At 40.7% G+C, this 12,253-nt stretch overlaps 1 protein-coding gene across 3 annotated transcripts in view; it reads right to left on the bottom strand.

Annotated features, from left to right (window-relative positions):
* TRPM3 (transient receptor potential cation channel subfamily M member 3) overlaps nucleotides 1-6,528 on the bottom strand; it is a 248,459-nt gene extending 241,931 nt beyond the window's left edge. For all 3 annotated transcript variants that reach the window (XM_054054264.1, XM_054054265.1, XM_054054266.1), the window contains exon 1: nucleotides 6,297-6,528. In XM_054054264.1, the coding sequence (XP_053910239.1) occupies nucleotides 6,297-6,386 (90 nt within the window). In that variant the 5' untranslated portion in view covers nucleotides 6,387-6,528. The remainder of the gene's footprint in view (nucleotides 1-6,296) is intronic.
* Nucleotides 6,529-12,253: the final 5,725 nt, after the last annotated feature.

The raw sequence follows: 12,253 nt of genomic DNA, 5'->3' as shown, positions 1-12,253 counted from the left end.
TTTTTTTCTAAAATTCTCTGGTTTAAAAGAAGAACGCTGGTGTTCACAGAGCCTTTTCCAAGCTAAAAGTCAAAACTATTTTTCCCTCTACATGAAACAGTAGAGTACAGCCTCCACCTCCAAGTGGCACTGATGTGTTCACTTCCAGTGTACACTGTCTCATGGAAACATGACTTCTACTGCTAGTATTTTTGTTTTATTCTCTTCCTTTCTTTTTTCTTTTTCAGGACGATATTTCTTGTTGTGGAAAGTGATTTGCTGCTACATCATTTCCAATCAGGGGTTACCAACTTGAGTCATATTCATGTAAAAGACTCAGTGAATAAGGCAAACTGATAAAGAGCTCTGATTCCCCTTAAATCACACCAAAAAAGTACACTGCATCGTCGAATTAACCCCACAAAGGAAATATCATTATCAGTTTCCACATTTCCTTCCCTTTCAGAAGAAATGAACTGACATAATCTGTCAGAAACTCCTTACACATGAACATGTCCAATTGCTACGTGAGAAGTATCAGCTCCTCTAACTACTGGTGAGAAGCATGAATTCAAGAAATAAGCAGCTTTGGGGAATGTGCAATCCCCAACAGGCATATTACCAGTTCTTCAACCCCAGATGTAGACTGTTTTCACCACACTGCCATTATAAAATGGGAAGTACTAGGGTCACAACTAACAGCTGAGTAGCAGTAAGGAAGCATACCAGTGCAAAGGTGCAGTGAAGATACATTGCAACACCCACTGCTCCCCTAATGGAGGATGTTAGATGAAATTTTGATGATAAAGCACGAAACTGCCAAGACACAGCAATGCCCTAGCCAGGTGTCTTTCCAGCCATCCTCACATGATGAATCTCATAACACAGAGGTTGAACATACAATAGAAAGCAGAACCTTTGCTGGTAACATGGCTTTTTGAACTTCTCAGGACAAACGAAAAATTCGTGAATTAGATTCAAAACCATGTAAGATCTACTACAACTGTAGTAGATATAACTATGATATTTCTGGCAGGAAACAGAAGTTGGTTTATCAGATTTTTTTCTTTCTGAACAGAACATGCATGCACTCTTAAAACTCATCTATCTTTCATATACAGCAACCCACCATAATGAAAGATGTGACTAATTCTTCTGTTAGCAAATTTATAAGAAAATCTTTATGTTGACTGATATTTTCTTCATGTCTGTGTTTTAAGCAGTCTGATCCTAAGGACTGAACTGTCATTCCTTCCCAGAATGCATCAAATCTTCCAGAAGGAAGGAGAGTGGTAGCTCATTCATTATTACAATTTAAGTCAATAAGCAGCTGAGTGCAGGCACAGGTAAATTGCTTCTCTCATTTTACTGTCAATAATGTGCATATTACTTTCAGAAATATTTAGCATGTAAGCTGACCGATGATAACAGTATGCATTAGGATTTGCTCCAAGTTTCTCATTTTTTCAGTTGAGACTTAGTAAATCTGCCATCACATTTTGTTGCAGTTTGAAAGGTGACAACAGTAATTTAACTAAAATAATAATCAGAGTAAATTCTTAAGTGGTGATGAAACAGAAGACCCCACTGCGAACTGGACATCAAAAGAGCTAAGTGAAAAAAATCCCCACATTTTGACTGCCTTTGCACCTGGATTTCTGCTAATTTTCTCACTGATAGTGAATGAAATAGCATGAAGCCTTGGCTTCCTTTCTTTGGAGGCCAACACTTCTTACATATACAATGGCACAAAGTGGATCAGGACTACTTGCCAATACTAAACCTTCCTTAAAAGATATGAAAAAGTACCAAGGTAACAAGGCCTTGGGCAAACACACAAGGAAACAAGCTTTAGAATTCCAGTAGAGAAACACAAGACAGACAAGTTACTACCGGAAAGCCACCTCTGCAAACTAACCTGGCCATCTCAGGAGAATGATTGTTCCTCGCTCTGCACAAAGCCACCCTCCCTGCACATGTGCTCAAGGCACTTTGTAATCCTCTTCAGATGGGAAGGCACTAGATGGTGAGTCAGCATGTGTTTAAGCATATTGAAACAACTACAAAAAGTATCAGCATTGAACATGCTACCGGAAATATCTATTACAGAAAAAAAATGGGAAAACTGGAGGATGACCTGATTGATGACACAAATCATAAAAATTTTCTCCAATATTCTGTTTCAATCTGCACGTCAAATACAGCTCTTTGTACTCTGTTAGAAAATAAAAAACTGAGAAAAAAGGATTCTAAAACCGTACGTAAACATGACAGCATTAGTGAAGTGGGTTAGAAAAGGAACACGTGCCTGGAAGAAAAGTACAGGAAGCAAAGCTAGACAGCACCTGCAAGTGCTGCTAGTTTGTCTAAATCAAATGTGGCCACTGTGGCCAGAGGCTTATCAAATGTCACATCAAGCAACCGAGCACTGCACATGATTTCAACAGAATACAATAAAAGCACAGTCTACCTGTTGAATAACACTTTTTATCATTTATTTAAAAACAGTCATTTCAAGACAACCCTACAGAGTAGGGTTTGCTAGTAGAATCATAGAAGGGTTTGGGTTGGAAGGGACTTTTATGATTATCTAGTTCCAGCTCCCCTGCCGTGGCCAGGGACATGTCCCACTAGACCAGGCTACTCAAGCCCCATCCAGTCTGGCCTTGAACGCTTCCAGACATGGGCATAAACAACTTCCCTGGGCAACCTGTACCAGTGCCTCACCACCCTCATCATTAAGAATTTCTTCCTAATGTCTACTCAAAATCTTCCCTCTCCAATTTAAAGTCATTCCCCCTCATCCTATAACTGTATGCCCTTGTAAAAAGTCCCTCCCCAGCTTTCTTGTAGGCCCTTTTTAGGTATGGAAGGTCGCTACAAGGTCTCTCCTGAGCCTCCTCCTCTCCAGACTGAACAACTCCAACTCTCTCAGCCTGTTCTCGTATGGGAGGTGCTTGGCCCCCTGATCACCCTTGTAGCCCTCCTCTGGATCCATTCCAAAAGTTCCATACCCTTTTTATGTTGAGGATTCCAGAACTGGACACAGTACTCCAGATGAGGTCTCACAAGAGCAGAGCAGAAGGGCAGAATCACCTCCCTCGACCTGCTGGCCATGCTTCTCTTGGTGCAGCCCAGAATATGGTTGGCCTTCTGGGCTGTGAGCACACATTGCTGGCTTATGCTGAGCTTCTCATCAATAAGCACCTCCAAGTCCTTCTCCACAGGGCTGCTCTCAGTCACATCATCCCCCATCCTGTACTGGAACCACGGATTGCCCTGACCCAGGTGTAGGACCTCGCACTTGGCCTTGTTGAAAATTATGAAGGTCACACAGGCCCACTTCTCCAGCTTGTCCACCTTCCTGTGGATGACACCTTCTGGTTCGACAACTGTGCCGTTCAGCTTGGTGTCATCAGCAAACCTGATGAGGGTGCACTTGATCTCACTGTCTATATTATCAAGGAAAATATTAACAGCACTGGTCCCACTATGTATCTTCTATGCAAGTCCTGGATTCCAGCGTTTATTTAGATCCATCAGTGTGAAAGAACTGATGTGCAGACTTAACATTTTAAGTGTAGACTTAGATTTTATCCATGGGATAAGAATTTTAAACTCCTCATCAAGAAGACATGGAATTTAAAATTTTGTGCTGTTTATTACAAATGTACAAGTCACACCACAGTGATTTTTTTTTTTATAGACCCGTAAATCTTTACTCTCACATTTTTAAAAGTTCAGGTGAAGGTGTATCCTTAAACTTAATGATGTCACTTAGGTTTCTTGTTATGGTACATTAAAATAAAGTATGGAAATCACAAAGACACAACAATACTTTATATTCTCTTGCTGTTAATATATTTACAATTTACATTAAAATAGTTTGGCAATCATAGATAAAACATATAATAATAAAAATGTTCCACTGTGCACCAGCATTTGCAAAGTTTTTTCTGTTATTGAGGACATTCTCTGCAGAGAGTTTATACAAAAAAAAGGATCTCCTGGATGTCTACTGAGAAACAATATTGCATTAGACCTTAAGACCACTTAATCCATTTGAAAACCGGGTACTTAAAAACAAGCTTAGATTATTGCACTTGCCTTTCCTATGTCTGTGAATTTACAAGACCACTTTCCTTTTAGGAAAAAAAAAAAAAAAAAAAAGAGGCTTCTTCTTTCTTTTTTTGAGGAAGACAAAAAAGAGAAAAGAATACAGGCACCCTTCTGAAGAGTGAATTGCATATATAAAAACTTCCAAATTTCCTGAGGAAAAACAGGAAAATATTTATATCGCTCATATGATAATTTAACGCTGCTGTCATCACACTCTTTCCTTAATAGCTCTTCATGAAAGAAGAATACCTTCAAGCAGGCTATTGTGTATTTTGGGGAATTAGGACAATGGGGCCCTACTCTTACACGACTCGCTAGCTTTGAACATTAACTAATAAAAAAAAAAAAAAAAGAAGCAGCATAATCTGGAAGCAGAACGTTAAGCTGATTGGGATCCTTGAAGATGCTGATAAATGCATTTGCCTTCCTGATCAAACAGCTCTGCTTATCAGCTCAGGAAGGTGCCAGAGTCCCAGCTCCTTTGTTGCGGTCCTTGCACACACTCCCATGCAGAGGTTGCGTATCTCTAGTTATCTGTCCTGCTCTTGTTAACTCCACAAGGTCCACTCCCTATCTGGCCCTGAAAGGTTGTAGGTGTAGCTTCAGAAAATAATTTTCAGTCAGCTCTTTTAATAATTAATTGCAATGTTCACGCTTAAAATGTGCAATGAAGAGAAACTGTACACAGGGGGCAACATTTGTCTGCCAAAAAAGACATACTACAGACTTTTTTTCTCCTGATATTGAGAATGATAATAAAATTCTCCACATCTGACTTCTCACACCTTGGGAAAATTGTTTTCTAAATCTATAGGACTTGTAGCGTATGGATATTCTCATGTGTGCATCTGGTGCAGGGAGGAAGAAGCCTCTGCAAGACAATCAACACCGCTTTCTGATTTGTTCTGTATTAGTCATGTTTTGATTTTTCAGCAATCTAAGTTTTATCTTTCTTTTGTTCTTCGGAGCTGCTCACAACGTACATTCAGCAGCCATATGTCTGGTTTGGAAACAGATATATTTTTCTAGGGTATCCCCCTCCTGTCAGGATGTGACAAATACCTTTTACAATACACAGTATGGTCACTTGTGCATCACATATACAATAACTGTAACTACAATATATGTCTACTAAGTGCACTATCATACACTACACTGCTATTCAAATATGTTGCATTAATAAGGACTGACCTAATTTCAAAGCTACCCATACAAAATCAAACATTGCCTCCTAATACACTGTTAGAGTAGCCATGTTTTATCTGGCTGCATATTACTTTCAAAGCCAAACCACCAAGTACTAAGATGAACTGAGATAATTAGCATCATGAAGCCAACATTTTATAAAACATATTACAGGTGCAGAAACCTAAAGAGACCTCACTACATTGTCTAAATTTTCACCGTATATTCCAATTAATTAAGAAACACCAAGAACAAAGACGACTTTTCAGTTTAATGGAACCTTTTTTTCACCAAAAAAGTTGATTCAAGACATTTTGTTTTCAAGTTACAAATATCTCCGAAACAGCTTTGGTGGGACACACAGGAGTAGCGGTACTTTGTGTGCTGAGATTAAAAGCTCTCCACTGTCTATAAATCCCAAATACATATTTCAAATAATTAATAGGAAAGCAGACTTAAAAACACCTTCAAAAGCACCTTCAAAACCATGCCCCTTGTCTCAAACAAAGAAAAAATAATCATCAGAAAGTTTCACTGATGCTGCTTGCACTGCCAGTTTTTGACTGAACCTGTTCCCCTGTAGAGCTTTCAGCAAACCATGATGATTTCTGTCCACTCACATACCGTTCCACTTACAAGTTGGTCTGAGCAGTGCTGGACCTCTGGGTATTACCTAGGTACTACATAAAACCCAAACAATGGGTAGCAAAGGATTCCTCATGAAGGAACACACCTTAGAAACAGGCTCCTTCCTCACCCCTAGAAGTTCAGGGCTGGATTTTTTCTAAGACAAGGCGAGCTGAAGCACAGCTGACATCCACCATCCCTTACTCCCCCATTTTTACCCCTCTCACAGACCTTTCTCGACAGAAAAACATGTCGAATCGGAGCTCACAAACACAAATACGGTAACTTCAGCGGGTTTGAAGGTGGCAGAGAAGCTAATTAATGGTAAAGTTGGGACTATTTAAAAATGAAGTTTCCCCGCATCCCCCGGCCGGCGGTCACCGTACCTTGAGAAGTCTGACGGAGGGGAGGAAGGCGGCATGGCACAGCTTGCGGATGGTCCAGTTGAGCGGACGGGGAGCATCGGCCTGATTCATGACCCCAGCGGGGAGATCAGGCGCGCAGGTGGCCGCGCCTACCGCGGGAGCGGCCCGCCGGGGCGCGGGGCGCAGGGCACATCCCGCCCGCCGCAGGGCAGGGCTCCCCGCCGCGGGCACAGCGCTGCAGCCGCCCAGGCGAGCCTCGAGAAACCGGCCTCCTACGTGGGGAACGGCAGCGCTCGTGCATGCCAAATGCGGCTGGGATGGAGGCGACCAGCCCGCCGCTCGGGGCAGGCTGCACTGGCTGAGCGGAAAGGGGCAGCTCGCATAAAAAAAGAGGCTGCAGCGAGCGCGGCTGCTCCCGCTCTCTCCCTCCTGCCCTCCTCCGGGAGCAGCCAGGTCAGCCTCTCCCAGCCACGGGGAGCCATGCGCCTCGCTCCTCCGCTTCTCTGGGCGAAAAGCAGATAATTTAAATAAAGCAAGAGCCCGTGTGTGTGTCTGTGTGTGTACTTGCACTTTCTTTCCCACAGCATTGCGAGGAGAGGGAAACTGGCATGAGGGGAGGGGCCAACGCTCAGGCAGCAAAGATTGAGAGGGGGGGAAAAAAATTATTTCACTCGATTTACTGATATAATAGTCCTAGGGAGCATAGTTTCATTGATCTGATGTTGTACCGAGGCGCTAGCGGCAAGTGGCAGCGGTTAGCAGCGGTACTATAACAGTATCAGTGTTAATATGCACATTCTGGAAAAGAAGAAAGAAAGACAAACCTAAAACAAGTTCAGGATTCAGCTCATTTTACTCTTAAAACTATGTACAGAATAATGCTTTTAAAGACATGCAAACGCATGAAGTAACAGTGCTGGGGCAATGCAAGTATACCAAAGCATGTTTCCATTTGGGGCAGTAACTGGCTTTCCCAGCTAATGAAGATATTAATAATGGCAGATCTCCAGATAAAAGAGAAATACCTTTTTTCCCCCCACGATTTTTTTTTTTGGAGGCAGTGAAGATTACACGAGGGAAGAGTTATAAAGTACAAAAGCTGTACCTGTTGTATCTCCTGTAAAGCAATGGTAATTTTTCATTTTGCCAGTAATGAACAGTTTTTACTCAGATTATGGAGGAAAAACAACCACTTCTCAGTAAAGTTTGAAGCTTTCATAACTCAGCTTAGAAAATACACACACAATTTACTTGGCTGTACTTCATTGATCTGCCATTTTCACACTGCCTTTTAATCCCCAGAGTGCATATATTTTTATCATCTGTTTATAATTCATTCTTATTATTGTCTACAGTCATCAACAAAAGCAGAATATTTCTCTAAATGAGGGGAAAGCGATGAAGAACATTGTTTCCATAAAGCTACGGTAATCTGCTTGGCTTACATATTACTGTCAACAGTGGTTTGCAGAAGGTTTGCAAATCTAAAACTCTCTAACATGAAACAATACTTATGGTTTGCTTTTTAAAGTTTGTTTATGGACAGACAACTTGGGGGAGAACAGGGATACTCAGTACCTCAGCCGATATCATCAGGTCCTCCAAGGTAAACAGATAATCTTAGAAACAGTGAAGTTATCCCAGTAGAGCAGGGTAAGGATTGGTGTTCACACCCCGGTCTTCCTCTCCGAAGGAAGCGTTTCCTTTCTATGTAGATATTCACCAAAGCCCGTATATTGGGGCCCATGTAGAACACACCTATGTGTAGAGGTGGAAGCCCAGTACCTTTATGCTTCTTTTGAAGACATGCGTACCAGCCAGCTCCTCCTCAAGAATGGAGCCAGCTCCATCTCAAGAATTCTGTGAATGTCCTTATTCAGCCTCACTGCTGTATAAAAAATTCTTCTGCCCAGAATATAATGTCCCAGAACATAGTGCAAGGCTGACTAGAAGAGCTCTCTCACCTGTTCCACCCCACTGTACATGGCAAAATTATAAAACTTCAAAGATGCAGAGGTCAGACTATGGGTTGTCTGTGGAACAGAACGAGCAGAACACTGGAAGCCATTCCCTTGTGAAGAAATTTGTGCAGATAAATTTCTCGTTATAACTTGGCAGATAGTTTCAATTATATGTATTTGAATGCCTTCTTCCTTGAGTTCTGAATATATTTGTTTCACAAAAGGAGGAAAGAACGCTTGCTGTTGATAGTGAAGTAGAACCAGAATAAGTAAATAAAATCTTCTGAAATTAAGCTTTTGGGTTTCATAGTAAAAAGAAAGTAAAACATTCAAACAAATCAGAAACAAGGACTCCCAACACTCCCAAGACCACACCTTTTCCCTATACTCCATCTGCCCAAGCCACACTGATAACTTCTCTACATATGAAGATCAGGAAAGTGTTTCTTGGGAAGGTACCAGACTCATCACTACCTTGACCCTTTCACATCTGTTTTGCATTAGGCATCTGGTGTAAACCAAAATATTCAGCCTATTTGTTAGGGACAAAGAAGGCAGAGAAATCATAGCATACCGCCCTTCTCAATGAGTAGAGTAACAAATCCCTGAGGAGTCTAGAGAGCTAAAGACAATAAAGAAATATAACAGATAGCTTTAATAAACTAAAAATAGTGAGCCAAATGCATCTTCTAGTTTCTACAGAGCTTCCAGTCTTTGAGACGAGCTCTATCATTGCCTTCTTCTGCAAACAGTACCTTAGGGACAAGGGCTGTTATGTGCTGCAGTGTTTAATACACACCAACCTTCTTTCACAGGCCTGTTTTCCATGGCTTTATGCCTAGCCTAGTCATTTGGATTTGCAGAAAGTGAGTGCAAGAATACTAACCTCTGTCAGTGGCAGCAGGGGAGCTCTGAAAACAGGACAGTAGAGCTTCACTTCCACCACAAAGTCCTTGGCCTTTTCACAGAGCTCTTTATCCCTGTTTGACCTTCATTTTAATTAATTTTAACATATTGACCTATAAGCAATACTGCAGTGATTCTGAGGCTCTCGAGTGTAAGTTTGAGAAGAGCCAAGCAAGGAGATTTCTTTGTTTTGGCAGCAGCCTTCACAAGCTTTTGGTAAGCATAAATCATGAAGGGCTAGAAAAAAGAAAAGAAGCAAATTCTGAAAAGCTTTTTTTTCATAGATACTGACAACAATGGTTAAAAAATATAGTGAAAGATGAGGCAGATGTTGGTTTTTGTTTAGTTTGTGCGGCTTGTTATCTCTTCAGAGAAAAAGTTGGAGTTTTTCTATTCTATCCTGCTGGAAAAAGCAAGTGCTCAGCTCAGCTCTTCTACAATCTGAGGCCCATTAGGAGATGAAAAGATGTAGCAATCCCTTTAGGATTTAAGTTCCTACTTTGCTAGAGCTGAAAGAGAGAGCTGCCGCTTTCATATTAAAACACATCATCCCTGAAGCATGCTCACTGCACCATCAATACTCACAACTACTTCTTTGTCTCTTGCCAAGCAGCATCTTTGGTACCACAGGAAAGCATAATAAATAGAAGACAAATTCCATGGCTTCCTGCAACACAGAGAGATTTCTATTCTCCTTAAGCCTACTGTTCATGGAAAGCATTTTTAAGAGTGCTCTTTGTAAATTCCTGCCATCAAACACGATAATAATCCTACACTTAGAAAGCCCTGATACAGTAAACTGTAACACCTCTGGGAGTACTACAGATTATTGCTGAGAAGCTCATTAACATCCAGACCACTCTAAGCACACCAAAAATGTCCAGCACTCTCAACCTGAAGGCAAACATTTAGCAAAGCTATTATGGACGATAAACTCAGCTACTGCTCTCCTGTCCTGATCAGTTAACAATTACTTTATGAAATAAGAGACACTGTGTAAATGAAAAGCACAAAGGGCAGGACAAAGACACCAAAAAAATGTATTGTTCAGCATAGTAGAAAGCAAACTCTCCCGTGTGGCTACTGCATAACTAGGGACAACCATCAGTAAGAGGCAGTGGAGTTTTCCCGTGATATCACCGCTGTTTCTCCCAGGTACAACAAAATATTTGAGAAGATATATCTTCTTCAAAGTTCAGCTATAGAGCCACTTTGCCAAGGCCTCCTTAGTCTTGGAGTACCTTTCCTGCTTCTCCAAGGGCTTGCACTGCCCAGGGGGTAGCAAACAGGAGAGAAAATAGAGCTACCTTTGCACACTTTTGCCTGCAGTGCTCATCATGGGAATACTACAGAGATACCGAAAAGCTGGTAGGTCTTCTTAACACACTTTGGCCATCTCCTAGGTTTGTTGTAGAGGAAATGGCAGGATGGCACTAGAAAAAGAAGTCATTCAGAAAGTCTTATTTAAAAGTCGGAACTAATAAAGCATTTCACAGGTGTAGTCAAGAAGTATCGGGCATCTTACTACCAAGTCCCTTTGCAGGTCCATAAGCTAAACAATGTTGAAGAGTAGATGGATGAATTGAAGCCTATATTTACAACAGCAATAGTGGGGTTTTTTTAAATACACTCATTTTAATTCATTTAATTCATTTCTTGCAAAAATCAGAAAACTGGAAGTATATGTTATAAAGTTTGCATAAAGTATGCTTAATTTTATGCTTATCATAACATCTTAAGCAACTCCCATTTTCTTGAAGCTTAACTCAGCTGATAATTAATTTCTAGATTTCTCCACCGTTCTTGCATCTTTTCTATTCACAGCATGCCTGAGGTAGCTTTTTGTGCTGCTATCTTTGCTAAGGTATTTCATAGGTCTTCTGCCACATGCTCATACCCTTACTCCCTCTTGCCCAGGCACAGATACACATATTTACATAATGTCTATACACGTATTAAATGTTAATTAAGTAATTTGTCCTAGATGCAGGCAATGCTATAGATGATTTCAAGCATGGACATAAACTGTATTGTATGTACCTCTAAATTATGGCTTTTGGCAACTGACTAGAAAGTCAGAGTAAAGGGTATTCTTTCTATTAAGTTTTATCAGTGTGTGATGAATATCAAATATGACTAAATCATTTTATACACCTACTTACTACTAACTTGAGGTCACCTTGAACTGATCTGCATCTGGCTTTTGCTTGGGAAGGTACCTAGCTACCACAGGAGATTTCAGGGGTACTACAGCACATTGCCACTGCGGAAGACCAGGGGGACTGGACCTGGAGACAGCAGGTGATCTGAGCAGTGCATGCTCTCCCAGTGCTTCCCTGTCAGAGGTGTTCTCTCAGTGACCCTGTTAGATTGTTCCAAGTTACAAAATATGCAAGTGGAGATGCAGTCTCAAGGTCAGATTATACATACAGAAAATGAAAGTTTGAACAGACATGTCACAAGCAGCTTTTACTATTATTTGTAGGTTCACTTCTGTGGCTACTGGCAGCAAGTCTTGATAATTTTCACCATTTTACCTTCAGTTGCTATTGAAGCTGTATCCTCAAATGGTATATTTCACCACACTTTCCTCTTTAACTGCAGTTTGCAGCCTATTAGAGTTTATCTTTGAAAGCGATTCAAACACATAGGCATATAACGCTTTTATTTTGGGACTAGAAATGTCCATGGTTGATTGTTACTCAGAAACAAATACTGCATTTTAAATTACAGTCTATCTTAATTTAAATTGACCTACAAGTGTAGGCAAGCTGTTAGTTCTGTAAACCTCTACAGCATATGACAGAAATTAGGATGTTCAAATATTCAGATTTCTGCTCACGCTAGAAGTTTCTTTCCATCATATTAACCATTAGTCTTAGCCATCATATTTTTCTCTGTACTCTTTAACTTTGTGTTAATGCTTTCTCAGGTTTGACATGTAACCTCATTTTCTCTATCATTTCCAGCTCAGCTATCAACTGCTACTGAGTTATGTTGGCCTAATATTTTCCTATAGATAAATGGGAAACATTTCATAGGCTTCACTATCTTTGTTAATATAATACAGGGAGAAAAAGGAAACATCATTAAAGGGAGCAATTCACCCTG

Source organism: Cuculus canorus, chromosome Z (genome assembly GCF_017976375.1).
Source record: "Cuculus canorus isolate bCucCan1 chromosome Z, bCucCan1.pri, whole genome shotgun sequence".
In the NCBI taxonomy this organism is placed as follows: domain Eukaryota; kingdom Metazoa; phylum Chordata; class Aves; order Cuculiformes; family Cuculidae; genus Cuculus; species Cuculus canorus.
This window is presented reverse-complemented; position numbering and strand designations above follow the sequence as displayed.